The 22,735-nt window shown below is 41.8% G+C and overlaps 1 protein-coding gene across 7 annotated transcripts in view; it reads left to right on the forward strand.

The window, feature by feature from the left end:
* Positions 1 to 22,735, forward strand: part of Gli3 (GLI family zinc finger 3) — a 277,530-nt gene that overhangs the window by 68,860 nt on the left and 185,935 nt on the right. For 6 of the 7 annotated variants that reach the window (XM_021254541.2, XM_013070551.3, XM_087196398.1 and 3 more), the window contains one exon: positions 20,007 to 20,249. In XM_021254541.2, the coding sequence (XP_021110200.1) occupies positions 20,007 to 20,249 (243 nt within the window). Of the gene's footprint in view, positions 1 to 11,943; positions 16,212 to 20,006; positions 20,250 to 22,735 lie in introns of those variants that run through there. The other variant, XM_013070554.3, reaches the window with a different exon arrangement.

Here is a 22,735-nt window from a genome sequence, read left to right on the forward strand (position 1 = left end):
TGACCAGAAATGTGATGTGTGCTTCTAGAAGACATTTAAGGGGGACAGTGTAAGAACGCTATCACTTTAACATTGTTTATTTTTAGTACTCTAGGAAGAGTGGGGTTTTTTTTGGTACTGGGGAACGAACTTGGGTTCTTGTGCTTGTGGAGCAGGCAGCAGAACCACTGAACTAAATCCCTGGCCTCAGGAAGAGTGTTTTTGAGCCCTTGAGGTCAAAGACAGATACAGATGAGGTGCTGGACTTGAGCATCTACATCACAGTGTTTTGGGGTTTCCTCTGTAGATATGTTACCAGGCTTTTGGTGTGCTTCTAGAGGTGATTTCTGAGTTCTTTCTGTCCCAAACAAAAATTGAATGAAATGAGCATGAACTGTGGTAGTTTCACATTTATTAAAGATGGGAAAAACAGGGAACAAGCTTGGGCCAAATAAAAGTAGGAAAAAGGGAGAAAAAAATAATTAAAAAAAATACATAATATAGGGTAGGGTGGGCTATTGCGAAGAGATAGCACAGCGAAAGCGCTGAATGGCCACGGTCACTTCACTTTTTTATATTTCCCACGCTAGCGTCACGTGAATTTCATCCTATCAAAAACCGGCTCGAGTTCTTGTGAGAAGTCCACATGGCTTTGGGAATGATTCTGCGCATGTGTAGGGGGAATTTCCTCACACTTCTTTTCTCAGCCAGTTTTAGCCAAGCCATATCTTCCTGTCTCAGTTCAAGCCTTCTTTTATGAGGCTCAGTTCTATATTTCGACTGACTTTTTCAGAACATTAATGTGCTCAGGTGACAGAATCAGCTCGTTCTTTTTTGAGGGCCTTTTTAGGTGTTCCTTTCTATAGTCAGCCTCACAGGGCCCATAGCACAAGCCTTGGATCTCCAGCAGCCAGTCTTTAGTGAGGCCAGGCCAGGGCATCAGCACTGTGTGCTGATTTAGTGCCACAGTAAACTGTGTGCCCCATCATGTCTTTGTAGCCTGATCGGTGAAATTAAGCTAATCCCTTAACTCTGTTTTCAAGTATTCATGTGGAAAGTGAGCCGCATATTTGGCTTTCAGGAATACGTGTTTCTGGGGAAGATATTTTTAAAAGTTATTAAATAAAAATCTTCTCAGCCCCTGTGGAAACCCTGGTACCTTTAAATAGGAACATGGCCAGACAGTTCTCAATGACTAAGGGAGTATTTTACCAAAACTTTTGGTGTTTTCTGTGGTTTTTATAGGACAGGTAATCTAAAGTCACGGATTTTCAGTGTTCTTGCACAATTTGCCAGAGAACACATGCATTGAATAATGATTTAAAAGTCTCTTTCCTTCATTATGATTTCAGCATTGCTTTCTCTTGCAACCAAAAGAAAGTTCCCTGAATGAGAGTTTTCATTACATGAAAGCAAAACTTCTCTTTAGATTTATTAAATGGATTAAAACACAGGCATATATAATAATGTGTATTTAAACACTAGTTTGAAACTAATTTGTGAAAGGCATGTGTATTTGTACAGGGAAGGAATTTTTAGTGGTTATTTTCCTGCTTATGCCAATGAAGTCAGAGCTTATATTTTGACACACTTTGATATTTTTTCTGCAACAATAAATTTCACATCTGTGTAGGTAGGCCCTTGAAAAAGGTAAAAAGAAAAATAACAAAAACCTGTAAATGAATATTTTGAAGTCCTTCAGATTTAAGTGATAGAAAAAGACTGGTAAGCCAAAGATCAATTGAACAGAGTGGAGAGACACCAAAGCTTCAACACACCGGAATTCATCAGATTGGTTGGAGAACAGTCCTTGGATAAATGATGGGAAACTTCATGGGGCAGAAGGAGAGACACAGGGGTCATGAGATTTCCATTTTCCCTAGGGTCCTGATGTGTAAAGAAGAGAGATGGCTTATCGGATGCAGGAGGTGTTGGGTCCAACAATAACTAGTTTTCAAAGAGAGAGACAACTTAGCTGTTGGAGAAAAGGCAAGTGAGAGAGGTAGCTACAGAGCAGAGCCAGTGGAGATGGGATGGTGTTCTTCAACAGCAGGTGGACGAGTGTGACAGTCAGGTATGAAGGAAGCGTGCTCTGATTTGTACAGAGGAAGGGCACCGTGCAAGGAAAAAGAGGTGTCTAGACAAGCATGTCGTTTCCATTCTGAGTAGTTGATGAGGCCCTGGACAAGGAAGACAGTGTCTTGAATATGACAGAAAGAGGTCAGGATGGCAAAGACTTAATATTTGGATGGCAGATCTACAATGAAGATGATTGTTACTTGACAGGAAAACACCAGTTTGTGGTGCTGATTAAAAGGTTAAGTTGAAAATGTGAGAAAGCATTTCCTGTTCTTTCTCCTGTACCCTGCTCCCTAAGACTCCGGAGCCATTAACACCCAGGAAGTGAACAAAGATGAGTTTTCCTGAGGCAGGAGGGCTTTGAGAGGCTGAGCTGCTTCAGAGCCCGGGGAGGTAGCTTCTGTGACCAAGAGGGACCGAAGTTGTAGTTGGTGATATTCTGCAGATACATTGATACACTGGTTTTAGAAGGCCTGTTGCATTGCTAGATGGACTGTAGTAGGATTATTCTTGGTGGGGGAAAGGGATGCCTGCATATCACAGTGTAGAGAGTTAATAAAATTGTTAGGCACAATAAAATAGCATGGATTATTTGTTTTAGTTGCTGTCTGTGCCAGCTCAGCTTGAGGATGTTAGTAGAACTGGACCGGACAATGAGATTAGGGTGGAAGAATTCTTATTTGAATCCCTTGGCAGCAAGGAATGTGATGTGAAATTTATTATTATTCCTCTAAACCTAAACCTTTTCTGCCAAGAAATGTAAATTTCCATTTGTGTCAACAAGACATGAATTAAAGAATAAAAAGTCAAAAAAATAAAAAAACAAAAAAAAGCAACCAGATGTTTTTAACTTCAAAGATGCAACATTTTGGAGTATCAGAGTGATTATTGATACTGTGTTATTCTCTCGAATGTGTCCCTGGGGTGTGGGGTGAGGTTGAGCTTGGCCTACTTCATTGAAAATTTGAATTTGAAACTTTCCCAGATTGGGTGTTGTCCAGACCTCCCCTAAGAAAGTCATCCTGGTCTGTACCCACACACTCAGTACCTGAGGAGGAAGACTCCTTTCTTCTCTCTAACCTTCTCCCTTTCTACTTACCCTGCTCACCCTATAACTGGGTCCCCTTCTCTGGTAGTTCCATGTCTAAATAGATCAATCATAAGGGCCCTGGCAGCAACCTTGGTTTTCCTCTTTGTAGAAGGTCAGGTTTTGTCTGGGACTTCCCGAGTCCTTGGCATAGATATGTCCGTATGAGCTGAGCCCAAAGAAGGATCGCCTTGGGCCAGTTTCCACCATCTGCATTGACTCAGGCTGCCTGAAACTCCGTGGATCTACTAGTTCACACAAAGTTCAGAGACGTTCCTTCTGACCCTGACTGCCTTTGCTTCTGTATCTGATCAGGGGATTACTAATTTGGTGGGAACAGGAAGTCTCAGTGCTATATTCTTGGATATATCTCTCTGTTCCCTTTTAACAAAAGTATATGCCAGGCCACATCATACAGTTGTCAGGTTTAGAATCATGGGGAACTGATTTGATCCCTGACTTAGCAGCTTTGTGACTCTGGAGGAGTGAATTTCTCTAAGCCTTTCCCTTTCTATAGAAAAGGCTATTTTTACACACTTCACAGTTACTGAGTTGGGAAACATTAATGTGAAGTATTCTGGAAATGGTAGTTGCTTTATTTTTGTGTATATTTTCCAGATGTGTTTCCAAGTTTGACTCTGAAATGAGTGTTCTTAGCATGACTGGGCTAGGCATATCAGAGGGATAGCACACTTTTCTGAAAAACTCCAGTGTTATAGTTTGGATCATAAATGTCCCCTAAAGGCCCATGTGTTAAAGATTTTGTTCCTTGGGATGGTATTTTTGGGAGATGGTGGATGTTTTAAGAAGTGGAGCCTTGTGGGAAATCTTTAGGTCATTGGAGGCAGAGTGAACTGGGGACTCCAGCACCTTCCACTCTTTTTCTCTCTTGCTTCCTGGGCATGTGGTAGGTATAGTAAAACCTTGGTTTGCAAGGATAATTCATTCTGGAAGCATGCTTGTAATCCAAAGCACTTGTGTATAAAAGCCAATTTCCCCTTAAATAATTGAAACTCAGATGATTCCACAACCCCAAAATATTCATATAAAAATGATTATAATATTATAATACAAAATAATCAAGAAAATAACAAAATATAAATAAAAATAAGCAAATTAACCTGCATTTACCTTTGGAAACCTTCCTAGCTAGTGTCAGGGAGACAAGAGAGAGGAGGGTTATTGTGTAGGATGACTTTCATTGTCACTATTGGAATCACTGCTCTCTATCGGCTCAATGGAATCTTTTTCTTTCCCTGCAACTTCAATGAGAAACCTATCCAATGATACTTGCTTTGCCTCCTATTTAGGATTGCATGAAAATGTGACACTGCATTGTGGTGAACAGATTCACACTGTTTAGAGCCTTATTTGGATGGTGCTTTTCTACAACATTTTGCACTATTTTCCACATTTCCCTAATCTCATTTGAAGTGAGGGATTCCTCTGCTTTTTTCTCCTTCTTCTCTGCAGACCAGGTCTCTTCCATAAGGTCTTGCTATTGAAAGACAATTACCCATGATCCTATAGAAGAAGGGGAGGGGGAGGAAGAGGGAAGAACCATTGGCTCATTTGTGATCATGTGACATTTGGTGTCATGTACTCCTCGTATTGCAGGATGTCACTTGTTTATCGAGTTAAAATTTATTAGAGATGTTTGCTCATCTTGCGGAACACTCACAGAACAAGTTACTCGCAATCCAAGATTTTGCTATAGTTTTTTTCCACCACATGGTCCCACCATAATGTGTGGCCTCACTGCTCGCAAAGCAGTTGGCCAACTAGTCAGCTCTAAGACAGTGAGCCAGAATGTGCCTTTTCTCTTTGTAATTGATTGTCTCAGGTACTTTAGTATAGTGATGAAAAGCTGACTAATACAATCAGCTAGTAAACAGTTTTGGGTTTGCACAGGCTGCATGGACTGTGACACTACCTATCTTTGCAGTTGCAGCTCAAGAGCAGCTGTCGATGTGAAAATGAGTGAGCCTGATTGTATCCTAATAAAACTGTACTATGGACACTGAAATTTGAATTTAATCTAATTTTATGTGTCATAAAATATTTTTGATTGTTTTTCAGCCATTAAAAAATGTAAAATGCAATCTTAGTTCTTAAATCATACAAACAACTATCAGGTTAACAACTGTCCAAAGAGAATTTGCTTGATCATTTTTAATAAATGTTGCTTAAGGAGGAACATAGAATGGGTTGCTTGGGAAAATTAAAATGTCTCATGTCATTGTAGAAAACTAAATAGAGAAAATACTGATATCTTCAAGAGAAATTTGAAGAATTAGATGTGCTTGTGTGATGAATTTTGATTTTGAGCTTGACCCGAGGTTCATCAGAGAGGTAGGTAAAAGAGATGTCTACAGTGATACCTCGGTCCATGGACTTTATTCTTTCCATGATTCTGGTCACAGACCAAATTGGATGAGAACTGAATCAAAAGGTCAACATTGAACTTAACCATTGAATTTGATTCGATTCTCTTCCAATTCAGTTTGGAATCAGAATCATGGAAAGAATTAAGTTCATGAACTGATATACACTATAATCATAACGACAGGCTATTAAGAGGACTCTTTCCTGCATTCATGAAAACAGGAGCTCTTTTCTCCTTGATTCTTGGTGAAGGTGTAACTGGTTTGTTCCTTTAGAGGAGCATCTGGGATAAGTTGGGTGGAGTGGAGTTGTGATGTTGCATTTATGTAAGGGGAAGCAGTGGCCTAGGTGAATTCTATGAGTTGCCTAAGGTGGAACCTTTTTGGGACCAGAGCTAGGTCTGGGAAATCAGGCTTCTAGCCCCCTAACTGGGCACTTCCGTATTTCTACCTTGTTTTGCATTAGACAGTATCTAGCATTCATAAATGCCAGCTTATAAAAATTCTTTTCATCTACTATTACATTTAACCCCCAGAAAACCCCACAAAGCAAGAGTGTCAAGTTTTATCATCTGCCTTTTATAGAGGAGGCAACTAACAATCTGATACATTGTAAGGTACCCTGAGCTGAACGCCAATTAAGTGCTAGAGGCAAATCTCTAAGCTAGATTTTCTAACTCCTTTTATTATACTATTCTGCCTTATTATACTACATGGGCATTGATGTCATTAATACTTAAACATTTAAAAATAAATTGAAAAAAGAATAACATCCTGCTATGGTTTCAGCTCTTGGCAGTGATTTTTAAGTGGAGGTTTGTGTTATGAGAATTTTTGCTTTCAAAATACTGCATGTGCCTCCTGTAAAAGGGTGAATGAAATGATTTTATTTTTGGTAAGTGGCCCATGTAAGTTTATTATTTATTTATTTTGGTCCTTTTTTTGCTCCAACTCCTTTGGCTCAATGGAGCAGTGCTGCACTTCTATGGCATATGCCGTCATTAAAAGAAATTGAAAAGACGCTTGTTAGTTTTCATATTGCACGGATAGAAATATCTCTGGTACTTTTAGGAAGAGTTACAATTCCTAATAGTGCATTTTGAGAAGTAGTCTGGATTTGTTCTTGATTTTGAAAAAGAGAAAACTTTCTTAAATTTGCTGAAATTTGGTAATCACCTTTCGCTGGAGAGGGTTGCAGTATGACTCTGATTTTACTGATTTATTCGACATTCCTTTCCTGCTTGAGGGAGAGGGGATTATACTCTTGGGCCGCTTGAAGTCTCTTTCATTTATTATTGGTAAATAATCTCAGCAAAACTGCTTCCAAGTGCAATTTTTTTCCTTTTTTTTTTATAAATGATATGCTTCTTTAACTATTGGACATATGCCCTTTTCAGTAAACTACTTGGGTCTTTCATTGTTGAAGCTAAACACAAACCAAATACTCAGATTGTTTTTTTGCGTCTAAGCCTGCAGCAGTCCCTCAGGAGACAGTGTTAAATATTCCTTTGGGAAATGGCACTTTGGAACCTGGAGACACTATCAAAAGATATGTTGTGGTAAGAAAAGGATGGAGAGAAAGTAACAAGAAATAATTCAGCTTGAGCATGGGAGATGTCATTTGTACTGCAAGATGCTAAACCTGTCCAAGACCCAATGTGGCAACAACAGTAGTGGAAGAATAAGAAATTTAGAGAAATTTCTGAACTGCTTTTCATAACTTTGTTTTGAAGTTCACACCTAAGTTCATTGAAGTTAAAGCCTGAAGTCGCCTTTCCTGATTGCCTTTGTAGGAGTAGGTAGAATAATTGGAGTAATGAGAATAATCTTCATGGATACTTGTAGAGAAATCACAAGCATATTGATCTTTTACAGGTTTTAGATTTTCTTCGCAGAAGATACTTTGTGGGGGCCACAGGGATGAATTGTAAATTGCCATCCATGAGGAAGTCATACCTAACTGATCACTTACTCACCTGAAGGATGATGCCTTAGTCTGTTTTCTGTAACAGGATTCTTAAGACTAGATAATTTGGGCCAGGGATTTAGCTCAGTGGTGCCGCTGCCTGCCTTACAAGCGCGAGGTCGGGTTCGATCCCTGGTACAAAAAAAAGAAAAAAGAAAAAGACAATATATTTTTTTTAAAAAAATAAATGCTTATTTAGCTCACCAAGGCCAATATCAGGGCACTGGCATCAGCTCAGCATCTGCTGAGGAGTTTCTTGCTGTGTTGCAACTTGGTGTAGGGCATCGCATGGTGATACAGAGTAAGCTTGCCAGAGAGCTCACATTTTAGAGCAAAGCTACTCTCATAATAACCCATTCACTCATCACTCCAAGGGATGGTTCATCCATTGATAAGGGCAGAAGCCTTTTGATCCAGTGGCCTCCCAGAGATCCTACCTGTCAACATTGCTGTGCTGGGAATCAAGTTTCCACCACGCAGACTTTTGGGGCACACATTGACCCCACAGCAAATGACTTTAAACATTTTGCTTAACCCTCGTTAAGCCGCAGGACTTGTACCTGAATAAGTGGGAGATGATACTGCATACCCAACAGACCAGTGAGGACTGAGGAGGATTAACATATCTGGAGCACCTAGAGCTCCTGGCATTAAGTACGTGCTCAATAAATATGACCAAATTAGGGTTTCTATTGCATTTTTCTCTTTTATAGCTTTCAGGGGTGGCCTGGTGAAGGCTGAGTTCACAAGTTTGCCAGGAGAGACATTAGAACATTTATGGTACTGGTGTGAAAGGCATTTGTATATAGATGTAGAATAATTAAAATGATAACTTTTGTATGTATGTGTATGTGTGTGTGTTGGTGGAGATTGAACTCAGGGCCTTTGCACTGAACTACATCCCCAGCCCTTTTTAAACAATTTTTATTTTTAGACAGAGTCTTGCTGAGTCACAAAGTTGCCCAAACAAGGTTTGAACTTGCAGTTCTCTTGTCTCAGGCTCCTAGAGTGATGGGATTACAGTTGTACATCACCATACCCATATGATAATTTTAAATAAGCTGTTACGTGAAAATCTCCATAAAGCCTATACCAATGTGGACTATACCGATATTATTGGTATGTGTAAAACTAGCCTATTTCTTAACTTTATCCTGTAGATTTAGAAGGTAGAATAAATAGTTTAAAGCAAGACTTCAGCATATAAACTTGTGGAGAAGTTTTCAATTTGTGTGCACTTCGTTTGGATTTCTTTAGAGAATTATAAGGGTCACACTTCAAATAGAATTAAAATGAAAAGTCAAACAAATTAATTTTATCTGTATTCTAAAAGGATTGGGAAATAAAAAAACATAAAGAAGCAATCCGTAGAAATATTTTCATGTTATTTTGGAACATTTCCTTAATTGTTTTTTTTTAAACTGAAATTTTCTATAAGAGACAACACAAAAAATAGGGAGACAGTACAATGGATATTCATGAACCCATTACCCAGTTTAAAAATAATATCAGTGTTCTCTCATGCTTGCTTTATTTCCCTATTATTTTTTAACATAAGAATTTAGTTCAGAAATTTCAGAAATGATTCTGTATTTTTTGTCTTTCCTCCTTTCTCCAAAAATTGAATACTTAAAAAAGTTTAGAGGCTTAGTAGCTTCGTGAATAAGTGGATGCTAGATTCTAATCTTAGCTTTCCTATTTTCAAATTGTGATTTCGTAGACAGTTATGTCTCAGGTTTTTGTGTCTGTAAAATTAGGATTATAATCATACTAACTCCATCGAATTGTCTCACAGGTGCTTACAACAGTACCTGGTACTAAGTAAAGGTAGGTGTAATGAGTGTATCTCTTACTTTACTATGTTCATTAAGAACCATGAAAGAACTATAGGTATTTACAGTCATAATGTTGCACTATAATAAAAAAATCAGATATTTATTTTAACTTATTTTCCTTATTATAAATAACACTGTGAGGTGTATCCTTGAACATAAATCATTGTCTTTGCTGTTTTTCCTTAATACTATATCCTAGAAATCCAATTGCTTGAGACACCTGGCCAATTATGGAACTATTTATACTTTTTTTTTTTGTTAAAGGGATCGAACTCAAGTCCTTGTGCTTGTGCAGCAGTTGGCGAAACCACTGAGCTAAATCCCGGGCCCTATTTATACTTTTAATACTGAGTGACTTTCAGTCTCTCCCCATATCCCCTCTAAGACTCAGTATTATGTCTTTTATAATTTTACTGTAGTGTTCCTTACTGTTCTCAGATTTCAAGCCTTATACCTAATGTGTGTATGATCCTTGAAGGCAAGGGTGGCAGTTTGCAGCTGGCCACCAGTTGGACCACATCCAGCCCACTACCTACTCATTATTATTGTTATTACTGAAATGAATTTTATTGTATGTATTAAAGACATACAACAGAATGTTATGGAATTTATACAGATGATAAAATGTGATCCATCATCTCACGTAGTTACTGGTTCTGTTAGGAACGTTCCCATTGCTGGGAAAAAAAATACCGCTGAGGCTCACAGTTTGAAGGAAGAGAGGTATATTCTGGCTCACAGCTTTTGAAGGATTCAGTCCAAGGTTGGTTGGAGTCAAGACAGAAATGGCTTGGCAAAAGGGCATAGTGGAGGAAAGCTGGCCAGCTCACGGCAGCCAGGAAACAGAGACGGGAGGAGCTAGCGACAAGAACACACCCATCCAGGTCACGTTCTAGTGACTGCCTCCAACCAGGCCTCACCTCCTGACAGCACAGTTGCCTCCTGAATCCAGTGAGTGAATCCATCATTGAGCACAGTGTCTCCATGGTCTAATCAACTTCCAAAGCCCCACTCTGTATACATGAGACTTTGGAGGGACATTCTAGATCTAAACCATAAAACCAGGTATTTTTTTGTTTTTGTGGCAGGAACAACTGGAATCTACTAATTCAGAATGGTCCCACATAGAGTACAGTTTTATAAATGTGGTCCTTATCTTACATATTGGATCTCTAGATTTATTCATCCTGCGTGTCTGCCACTTTGTATCTGCTACCCTCCTTGGTATAATACAGGAACTAAGAATGGTTCTTAACGTTTTTAAATGTGACATGCGAAAATTACATAACATCCAAATTTCAGTGTTCATAAAGTTTTATTGGAACACAGCCATGCTTGTTGACGTCCATCTTGTCTCTGGGTGCTGTCACCCCACACTGGCAGAGGTGAGTGATTGTGAGATTTGCAAGGCCCATTCTTTAGAGCCATGACCAAAATTCAAGTCAAACGTATTTTATATTTCTTGGCACCAAGAAGGGAGGTCTGATAGCCAAGTATTTAAGTATAGGCTTTAGTCAGATCGCCTGGCCTCCAAGTTCCACCCAGACCCAGTGGCAGGACCTGGCCAAGTCACTTCCTTCTGTTCTGAGTAATGAGGTTAAGGGCAGTGCCTTCCTATGAGGTATACTGAAGATTAGGACAGGTGAGGCACTTCTCTGCACCTCATTGGTATGTGCTTACTAGATTTTAGTTGTCAGGCTTTTGAAAATGACTGGCAGGAAGAATGAGCGGCCTGAAATTATTGGTATTTTAGAATGATAGATGAATTTGATCTCCAATTTATTTCCTTAATTGTTTTTATTGCTGCTTATCTGAAATAAATTACATTCCCCCTGGCTTCCAGACGTTAAGTTCTTCTGAGTGTTCCTGGAAAGCTGGAACAAAGGTCTGCCTTCCAGTCTCACTGTGGAGGTTGCTATTATCACTGTCCCTAGCCTGTCTCTGTCCTGCCCAGCTGGCCTGGTGTCTGGCCCTAGCAGAGGAGACCTGCTGCTGTGCCCAAGCCGCCTGCCTTGTCTGTGACCATGAGATTAATTGGCCCTTCCTCTTCCTTGGTAGGTAGTGTCTAAGTCATTACCTCTACTACCTGAGAGTTTTCTAAAGTTGTAGACTTTGGTGGCTAAGTAGGAGCTGATTGCCTAGGGAAAATTGTGAAGAATGAAAATGTAGTCTTTGGTCTTTGCATTTGGAATTCTCAAATGCATATTTCATAGCGCAGGTCACAGTGGACTATAGCCTGAGGGGGTCTCTGTTGTAGAAACCTGAGCTATGGACAGCACCTGGCCTTCGTCCAGCAGCTGATCAGCAGAGGCAATTCCTGCTTACTGTCCCTCAGGGTGACCTCCAGCTCATTTGGGTACAATAATGGTATTATCTTGGTATTTAAATGTACTCTCTAGGAGGGTCTGATTTCTGCAATGGAATCAGTATGGTCTGTAAAATTTTATTAAAAATATAATACCACCATATGCTCCGGCTTTCTCATTAAGTAGTCATCTAAAGACAAAAACATGCAACATAAACACACCAGCTGAAACCAGTTAAGTGTGTGTTCATTTCTGAAATTAAAAAAAAAAACAGTAGAAAGGTTCAGAAACGGGACTTCACTGTGGAGGGGGAAGGGTGGGACCTGGGAACCATTATTTGAACAAGCTGCAGGTAGGAGCTGCTACCTACAGAGGCTTCCGGCCTGCAAGGAAAGCCAGGCTCTAAATCCTGTTGCCACTCAGGGTCTGAGCTGGAACTCCAGAGTGAGAGGGTCCTGCCTATCTGGGGGCGCAGCCAGCTGGGAGGAAGCAACTGGGACTCCCAGGTCTTGCCAACAAGCTTTTCATTGTTTTCGTTAAGTGGTTGGCTGTGGATCTCATTATGGAATCTTAACTGCTCAGGTCTCTGTGTGCAAAATTAGGAGAGACCCTGCAGTTCTTTGCTTAAGAAAGGCCTGAACTAGGTGGGCCTGGCAGCACAGGCCTATAATCTCAGCACACTTTGGACACTGAGGCAGGAGGAGCAGAAGATTGAGCACAGCCTGGACTCTTAGGAACTAAGCAAGAGTCTGTGTCAAAATAAATAAATAAAAGGGTCAAAATAAATAAATAAAAGGGCTGGGGATGTACTTTAGTGTGAAGGCCCTGGGTTCAATCCCTAGAACTTCAAACAAAACAAAACAACCCCCCCCCCATTAAGACAAAATAAAAACAAACGAGAAAAGGCCTAAAGTGAGTTCTCAAAGAATTCTGCGATACCTGTGTGTTCAGAACACTGTTCTTCAGGGATAGGCATAACTGTGCTATTAAGAAGAAGGGACAATTTTTGACCCTCCTGGGAATTTCTTGTATACTGTATAAGCAGCAGCTAGCCAACTGTTGGCAGACTAACAGAAGAAGTTTGTGAGATTGTAGAATTCTTAATCTAAGCGAGTGTCTACAGAATCTCATGGAAAATAAGGAAGAGCTCCCCTTTCCTTTTCAAGAGGAGCCCCCCAGGGCACTGTGTATCTTCCTTTCCCAGATCCCCTCGGGAGGGGGCTTGCTTGGCCTGTGCTACCTTTCAAGAGGTTGAAGATTGGTTAGTACCCTTGGATTTGCACTTAGAGACCTATTGAGTGTAGAGTCCTTACAGATCTTGGAGATCTTGCCACCAACCTTCAGGATTTTACCCCCTGTGAGGTTGTGGTTTAGGTCTCTATTCTCTTGGTTCAGGGGCCTGAGGAAAATGAAGGGGAACTCCAGGCCACAGGGGTTGCTCGCTTGCGGAGGCCTCGGGCAAGCTGGGCATGTCATCTGCTCCTCTTGTTCTCATCTTTTCCCAGTTCATGGAGCTGCAGGCTCTGCTTGCCATCAAAGCTCTGTGTTGCAGTAGGGTAACAGCCTTTTCAGAGTTTGCATTTCAGTTTATCTGCATTCTCATCTTGCTCTATCTGCCTGCTCCCTTCCATCCCAGGGACCTCTTTTGAAGTTGAGTGGAGGTCTGTAAACTAAGCAGTCTGGCTGTGAGGTGGGAATCTAAGCCTTGGGTTGAGCAGGAACCTGCTTTTGGAAGCGAATCATTCCAAGAATGACCAGTGAGGTGTTGGTCAGCCCAGACCAGGTTTATGTCCTTGGCAAGCAGATCATGCCAACTGCTGAAATAAGGAAGAAGTCACTGCTGTGTTTCGGATGGAGGGCATTTTCCACTTTCTCCCCTTTCACCCTGGAGCACCCATCCTGGTCCATGATGGTGGAAGAGGGAGCTCCCTATCACCTTGGGGGAGGATTGTCACTGGAAGCTTCTCCCAAGCTGCCCATCCTGGGGCAGCCCCCTTTTGAGCTGCAGGCCTGGCCACACCGTGTAAAGGCTGCAGACAAAGCCAGCACTCCCTCTTGATCCATCTGAGCCCCTCCCTCTGCCATCCATCATTGTCAATGGGAGATGGATGTGTGGCTGCACAAGGGCAGCGTCTGACCCCAAGGGGATGGGCGGTTCTCATAGTGAAGGCATTGTTTGTTCAGACTCTTTGGAAGCCAAACTCCAGGCATTCTAGGAGCAGGGCTCAGGCAGGACTGCAGTCCAGGTGGAGAGAGGGAATATTCTGCCCGGAAAGGCCCCAGGAACTTTATTCCCCCTGCCTAACACAATTCTACCCTGCTCATGCGCTCAGCCCCTTCTCTCTTCCATTTCTGGTCTCTCTGTGGTCAAAGTCATAGGGAGATTCTGAAGCAGGGAGGCAAGGACTTGGATTACCTGGTTTTTATTCTGAGAGCATCAAAATGTAAATGACCAAAGAAATAAACGCTGATAAGATAGAAGAAATGCATAATAGGGGAAATATGAACTAATGCCCTTTCCAAACACAGTGGGGCTGTTCCCTGGGAGGAAAGCAGAAACCGATGCTCTGAGCCTTGTGCATGACAGCAGGGCAGGGCTGGAGCTCCAAAAGCACAGAAAACTTCAGTACCGCACAAAAGCCACCACCGAGCTTCTGCAAGTGGGGATTGGACTGACCAGCAGCGCAGAGTGAGGCCCGTGTGCGTCCCCACGCCTGGGAGGGAGAGGATGGTGCCGGTGCCTTTGGGCCACACTGGCCCAGTCTCAGCATAGATTTGTCCTTTGGGCCTTGCTCAGTGTTTCTCAGAAGCGAGCTGAGGTTGAGAGAATCTCAACGGATCAGCATCTAAGTTTTGAAAAATTTTATACCTGACAATGCACTTTTTTCCCCCTTGCCTTTATTGGTGGTGCACATCCAGGTATTACTGCAAAAAACCCATCCCAGGACCAGACCTCTTGTTAACAAGACTGTGTGGATTGGAGTTTCCTCTGCATCATTTACTCACTTGGGACTCTCGACTTGCTATCTGGAACCTGGGCCTAATACCTTGTCCCGCTGCCATCTCTCAGGGGCAAGAGATCGAATGAGATGGATGCCCTCAGTGGTGGTAAAAGATTATTTATTAAAGAAGGGTGAGGCGTTTTCTGGTGAAGAGTCAGCACTAGGCTTGTGCATATTTATTGAGCCTCAGCCTGTGTTTTAGTTCATTTCAAGGTGACTTTATTTTATCATTGATATCAAAATTACAAGGCCTCATAAACTTGGACCTTTAGGATGGAAACATTATTTTCTTATTAAAATCCCATTCACCTAGAAAGCTGAGTATCAACTTTTTTCTTCCTCCCCCCTTAATATTTTGTTTCCCCCTCCCCAGCCCCCTCCTGCCCTCCTTTTTTGGCTCAGTGCAATCTGAGTACCACTTTTCTGGGAAAGCCTGATATTCTGACTTGAGTTTTGTAATTTAATGATGGAGAATTTCCTTAGTAAACCAAATTTAGAGTCCTAGAATGCTTATCTTATATCCAGACCTTGAACATAAAAGGCATTTTCTACCCGCAATTGTTCATTTAATGAGCAATTGCAGAGTGCAGGTCGGTTGAGGGATTGAGCTATATGCACTATTATTGCAAGAAGTATTCCGAAATACCAGAAATAGGACGTAAGCTCTGATCAGGGAGACTACGAGCACAATTACCTTCTTTTCAAATCCTTCTGTGACACTGCGGGAGGAAAAAGGACTTTGAAACTTGAAAGGAAAGAGCTTGCTTTCAACCTCAAAAGCTAGGAGGAAGGGCTCTGAAATTTGCTCAGAATTCCCAATTCACCATTAGCCTGTTTCTTCCTTTAGCCTCAAGGCATTCTCTGCTTTTTGAAAAGATGTTAAGAAATTCAGTCACAATAGAGAGCCTAGTTTTGAACATGTTTCACTCGGTCCATTGAGGTCTGGGCTCCAGCCTTTGTGTGGGGTGAATTGAGCTGAGAGGGTAGCTGGTTGGAGGGAGGCGAATGAGGAGTGCAGTCGCAAATTCTGGCAAGGAAAAAAAGCTCACCCCTTCCTTTATTTTACAATATGCATTCCTGTACAATCCTGCTAGTGGCAATATGTGGAGCCCAGCCTGTCCCTAAGTCAATACGGAGTACTTGGTTTATAGCAACTCTTGTGAAGTTTGTCTTGTAATTGAAGCTGCTGTTGACCTTGCTTGGGGACCATTTGTAGAACCATTTATTTAGCATAAACTGAAATAATAAACCCTCCTTCTCCGGGGCTGATTGTGATAGGGTGACATTAGTTTGATTTAATGATTAGCCGCCTGACCCTTCTGCTGGAGAGAGCCGCTTGAATAGGGAGAGTTCACTCCGAAGCACTCGCAGAGAATACTAATGAGCTTGTTAAATTTAGCATGGCTCCAACCACTTTTAATTCCTCTAATGGGAGCCTGGGAGGAGAGGGAGAAGCAGAGAGAGAGAGAGAGGCTGAGATGAGGTGCATACTCCTAGAGGGTCTGCACAGCTACAGAAAGAGCCCCAAGAGAAGTTTGCAGAAAGTAGCTAGCCAGAGCTTGGGCACTGAGTTGTAAGTATGATCTGCTCTCTTACCCTTGTGGCTTCCAGGTCTGGGGCAAGACAGGAGTAATGGTATTAAAATGGGATTGTAACGGGGGGTGGGGGGGTGGAGGGGTGTCAGCCTAGCATCGATGTTAAGGGAAAGGGTGGCGAACACGTGTGCCATGAGCACCTCATTAGCCAGTTTATTTAAGTGACAGGAGGTGTCCCTACTTAGCGATGCCTGGCAGCATTTGGTTTTTACATTGGAAGAATTGTTTGAAACTTTTCTCTGAAGTCCTGTGCAAAAAAGAACTTGCCTCCTCAGTTGCAATGACAGACTGCACAGGCGTTTAGAAGCCAGCATGTAGGAGTGTATGTTTGAGTCTTTCATCGTGCAACAGGATTACTTTGTCCAGACCTTTTCGATCAACATCTCTAAGCACTGTCTGCAATGAAGCGGCTTTTAATTTTTCTGAGTTGCTGGCACCAAGGGTGCCTGAATCCATGTCTGTTGCTTTTGGATGAGTTTGGAAAATCTGGGGCAGCTCCTAAAACGTGATGCTTTGGGCAGCTGTCCCTTTGCGGGCAGAAGTTTGTTCACTTGCACTTGAACAAGGATATACAGAAAAGAGGAGGTAAAAAGTGGGATTGTGATGATGGTATTTCAAGCCCATTTTTTTCCTGGAAGTTTTTAGTGAATTGCACGTTTCGGTTTGACCTCCGGGTTTGCAGCTGTTAAGCAGAGAAGCTCGAACAGTTGCCCTGTGTTTGGCTGTTAAAGTCCATTGGCAGATGCTCTTGGAGCAGTGGGCTGTTTGCTTACATTTTTGCAGCCGACTTCTGCTTGTTGCCATGGTGGACACTATGTTTCTGTCAATAACTTGGCCTGGCTTAGCCTGTCTGCACTGATTCTCAAACTGTCTTGAACAGCTCGGCTCAGCTGAACAAGATGAGACAGCTTTCGTCTTTTTGGCTTGCTGCATTGGTTGCTGAATTCATAAGAGCAGCAGGAGTATAGTTTGCAAAATTTCTGTCTCCCTGTATGCCCAGTGCTTTCAAGACTGGTAGCTGTTTGTATTCAGAAGCATGCATACTGTCAGGTTTTTATCTTGAGTGCATCAAAAGCAACTCTGCACAAGGTAAACTTCATGCAGTCCTTGTCTGCTGGAATTTTCTTTTTGAGGGGAGCGTTAGATAGAAATGTCATAGCACCAACTACTGTAAAATGGACTGATGAATGTTTCTACCTTAAAAAACATTCTCGCCTGCATTTCATTTTACTAAAGGGAATAACTTACTTTCTGTATGAAATATTTGAACTTTGGTTACTTCTTGTTATAACTTTAATATTCGCACAGGTTGGGATAACTCTGGTGGAGAGATCATGTGGCTAGCAGGCACTCCCATTTCCACCCCTTCTCCCATGTCTCCTACTTCCTTCTCCCAAGGAGGTTGGGGGAAGGGTTGGAAAGGAAGGGGAAGGCTCTCTGGTCAGACTGTACTGATTATTCAATTATTGTTGAAGTTGAATTCAAATACTTACTTACATAGAAAGATATCGTTTCAAAGAAACTTGAGTTTATTTTTGGGATGCAGTTTTAAGAGAAGAAAAGTTAATTTCTTCTAGGAAGATTAAGTCAAGGAAATCCTGTTTTAAACCTGGAACAGATTAGTAAAGCTTGGTTATTCATCTTTCCCAGAGAATGCTAATTATGTGTCAGAGCCAGGAAGGGTTTCCTAGCTCCCAGATGAAGGTCCATTCTACAGAACTTGCAGCTCTGCTCGAAGTTCGCTTCAGGTTGGAATTTCAAACAAAGGTTTTACACAGAGTGCAAATTAGTGGAAAATATGACTTGGTACATTTGTAGGTAATAGAAATTTTTATAAAACTGACATAAGTTTTAGTGTTTTTGACACTTGTTTGCATTTATGTAACTGCAAAGCTCCATTCCTGTTGTCTGCAACTTCACTGCTAATGAAGTACGGGGTGAACCTCTGCCTAAATGTGTTAGAAGGGAAAGTAAAAATGTAGGGATTTTTTAATGTAGTTTGTTTTAAAATTACCAAAAGCACAATTTGAATTGCTTTTGGAAAGATTAATGTGAAAATGTGGGGTTAGGCCAACTTTTATGTTTTTTTAGTTGTTGCTTGATAGATTAAACTTGTAATGTATGCCTTAATTATAAGGTTTTAGGTGAGGATCTGCACAAAACAATACTAAAATAATATTTCACAGTTACCTTAGAGTAGTCAGCAAATTAAGCATAAAGACCTAAGTATACCTCATTTCTGTTCTGCTTTGCAAGCCATTTGCTAGGCTAAAAATTCACTGCTTGTTTTTCAAGTCCTGCACATGAGCAAAAAGACTGAAGTTGTTACTGGCTTTAGGTAGCTCAAGTCCTCAGTCGACACAAGATAGTATTTGTTATTTTTAGTCTATATTTTTATGGGCTGTCTGTGTGTGTGGCTCTACTTTCTTCTGAATTTGAAACTATTAAGGCCCAGTTTTTCTGGTTTGGGGAGGCTTTTAGCTGGTCATCTCTGCTTTGATGTTTAGCCTGACGATAAGATTACCTGGGGTAAGGTGTGTTCAAACCTGAAATGGACAACAATATTATTATACGGATCCTCCACATATAGTTTTTGGTTTTTATTTTGAGGTGAGGACTGTGAAACCAGTCTTGAAGCAGATGTTTAAAGTGATACCTGGACATCCTTGTGTCCATTAGCCCTTACTGCCAGAGCATAGCCTGTCGGTTAAATGCAGAGCTTGCTTGGAAGTACAGAGTTTAAAGTGTGTGCATGACTAGTTCAGATGAACTGGGCCACGTGCCCTAGGCTTACCTATCAGATTTGGTTGAATTTTATGGATTGGTCACATTTGCAAAAAGCCATAGTGGATAGACCAGAAGTTCTTACAGATCAAAGGGAGCTGAAGAATTAGAGAGCTGGATAGCAACTCTCCATGGAGTTTTGTCCATGTGTTTCTTACCTGTTTGAAGAAATGTGTGGACAGGTACCAACATCACTGGAACCTTCCTCCTTTGCCCCCAAGAGTCCCAAGCCCAGACTTCTGGTCTCATTTCCTTTTCCTGTTGGTGTCCTGGTGTTGTGAATGAGCAGAAGGAGGAAGCACCCCTCAGGAGGTTCTGTAGGTTTGCACCATTGGCATCTTTATCCCTTGACACCAATGGGATTTCCATTTCATTTCTGCCTCTGTTACATCTCTGTGGGATATAAGTCTGACTACCAAAAAACAAAAAACAAAACAAAACTGCACAGAAACTCCTGGACCACTTTCTGATAGGTCATCCTCTGAGGAACAAAGCAAAGGCTGGGCACTCCCCAGAGCCACCAACAGCCCCACCGGGCAACTGGACTTCTCATCATCCCAGAGACTCTGTTTCCTCAGGGTGGACAAAGGGCAGCGTGACACACATGTGCTGAGGCTGGAGAGACTTTCAGCCCCACGTGGGACCTGTGGGACCTGAGGGATATTGGGATATCCATGTGGAAAGCTCCCTTGACTCCCTTGTCAGCCCTGAGCCTGAAAATGGTTTGGCCACCCCCTGGGTCTTGGCCTAATAGGTTCATTTCCTGCTTCATCCCTCCCTGTGTGTTCTGGACCTTCACTCACAGGCACGTTTGTCTTACAGATATCCCATCATAGGTGTGTAGCATTCACAGTTACCAGAAAGGGGAAAGAGGCTTCTCTTTTGGGGCAAGCAGAGAGAGAGAGACTGAACTGATGATTGAGGGATCTTTTTTCTTTATTGCTCCTTAATATGGCTTTTCAAATCTTTCATTCTCCTTCTTTCTTTAGAGGATGAAAGTCCTGGACAGATCTATCACCGAGAGAGAAGAAACGCCATCACAATGCAGCCACAGAGTGTTCAGGGGCTCAGCAAAATCAGCGAGGAGCCTTCAACGTCCAGCGACGAAAGGGCCTCGCTGATCAAGAAGGAGATCCATGGGTCCCTCCCACATCTGGCAGAGCCCTCCGTTCCTTACCGCGGGACCGTGTTCGCCATGGACCCAAGGAATGGTTACATGGAGCCTCACTACCGTAAGTGCTTCCTGCCTCTGGGCATCTGCTCAGGAGCCGTGGGGAAGGCTGTGAGGGGTGTGTGTGTGAGTGTGTGTGTGTGCACGCGCGCGCTCGCTCACGTGCACGCACACGTGTGCTCCTATGAATTACTGGTCTTGTACAATCTATAAAAATGCTTAACTTTCTTTCCACCTTTTTTTTCCTACTTCTACTCCTTGTCCATTCTTCTTCTTAGAGAGAGACATTTTCTTACCTGCAGAAGCCATTTCAGCCCCACCCCCTTTTCATTTCAGGCCCTTTTAGGGGTGGCCTTCAGAAAGGTGAATGGTCGTCCATTCATCTTAAATGCACGTGGACCTTCCCTGAGAACCGGAACCAGATTGGCTCCGTTCAAGGAAATGCTGCAGGAGAAAAATGGGTTGGTAGGGAAGTAATTAAAGCAAGCTGCATTAACAGTCTTTAATGACAGCTGTTTTCATTTTTAATGGTTTTTGATTTAATGATTTTGGCTATTCCTGTATTTAGTGGTTTGATAAAACAAACCTCTTTTAGCTACTCAGTGCTAAATTGATTAACATGGAAGAATTTTTTCTCTCACCAGAGGCTTTGGAAGCTCCTTTTCCAGCCCTAACAAAGTTGAAGAAACTGACCAGGACTTCTGAGCACAAGTATACAATAGTTTTCTCCAAAGAAAGGATCCAAGGGAAAGCATTCAGTTTATTTCTGGCCTGTTTCTAGTTTTAAAAAAATACAGTTTGGTTGTGGGATAATGAAGTTCATATTGAGGTGCCAAAGCACGCAGCTCTTAATTACAGATGTCTCACCTTGCCAGGATTCAGACTTGCCATTTAACCTTCCTGGCTCCAATTCCAGATGATCCATTGAGGTCCAGAGAGGGCGACTGGTTTGTGTTTCCCTTTTTCCACATCATTCAGAAATTTTAGTGTTTTAAGGCAAAAGGTCATTAGCCAGATGACTGATCAGTGAGGACAGCTGATTAGTGCATGTTTTTTTGCTCAAGAAAAGTGCCCAGGATAAAAGCTAATTTCATCCCTTCATTAGTTGGCTTGCAGCGAAAGGGAATGCACACCCATCAGATCAAAGGGCCTCGTCGTAGCAACCCTAAGTCTCAGCAACTGCCTCTCTCCCCCTACCAGATTATATTGTTTGGAAAATATGGGAGATACGTTATGTTTTAAGTAGCAGGGGTGGTTTTTTTTTTTTTGGTTTTTTGTTTTGGTACCAGAGATTGAACTCTAGAACTTGTGTTTACGAGGCAGGTGGCTGCACCACTGAGCTAAATCCCCAGCCCTGGAAGGGTGTTTTTTAAAGAAGTGTCAGAAGTATGGAAGCAAAGGTCTTGTGGATTGTTCTAAGGTTTGTTTTTTTTTTAACAGCTACTGCTTCTTTATTTGAAAAGTGCTTATCAGTCTTATTGCTGCAGAGGTTGTTTCTATAGACATGGAAATAAGGAGGAGACATCCGGGCCATGGACTCTTCCTTATTTCATTTAGGGTTTTTGTTGTTGTTGTTGTTTTCTTTTGTTTTGTTGTTTTTCTTTTTTTTTAAGAATGAAGATTTAAAAATAGTGTTGATGGCTTTTTCTCTAAGCACATTCTGAAGTTTCCTACGCTATATTTTCATTTGTGAGTCTCTTTTAAAATCAGGGCTTTTCACTTCCTTTCTACTTGTATTTACATACCCTGCTAGCACACTTACTGTTTTTCTTTTTAATCAAGTCTAGCTGCTTGCCCACAAGCTCTCTGTATTGTTTCTGCCCTTCTGTGTGAGCACAAACTTTTCCCATCGCACACTGATGTTTTGTTTTCTTTTCCAGATGCCCACTAATTAGTGAGGTATTTAATTAGTCAGGACAGCTGATGAGTACATCTCTTTTGGCTGCAGGTAGTGGGCAGAGAACCGTTAACTTTATCTGTGCATACAATTGGCAGCGTGATCTTGGTTCATTTGTTTTAACGGTTTCCGGCTCAGTCCTCTACAGGTCACCAGAGTGGCTGACTCTCTCTCCACCTGGAACCCTCCTCCTCTTTAGTGGTCTGTTGTGACTCACCTCCTGGGTGGAATATCAACTAACACTGGGCACTGGAGAGCTGGTAGTGGAATTTGAACTCATTTATCGTTTTGAGGGCACAGCACCCTTAAATGGTAGTACTTCAGTTTTCCCCAGTATATTGTTTAAGTCAGTATTAAGATTATGTGGTAACTTATAAACAATGTAAGCTGTCTGTAACCAAATGGCAAGTGCGATTTTTTGCCTACTATCAATGTACTTCCTGAATTGACCTTAATAAACTGGATCGTTATGTGGTTAATAGGAGCAGGAGTCCTGCACATTGCACAGATTGGCTCAGGATGCAGGTAATTTGGGTTCAAGTTCCAGTTTTTCACTTACTACCTGAGTGACCCTAGCCAAATGTGCTGACCACTCTAAGAATCATTTCCTGTCCCTTGAATAAGGGTCCTGGGCATGACTGTCTTCGCCC

Source organism: Heterocephalus glaber, unplaced genomic scaffold, assembly GCF_053883595.1.
Source record: "Heterocephalus glaber isolate CG9 unplaced genomic scaffold, H.glaber_assembly_v1.0 deba00001610, whole genome shotgun sequence".
NCBI lineage: Eukaryota > Metazoa > Chordata > Mammalia > Rodentia > Bathyergidae > Heterocephalus > Heterocephalus glaber.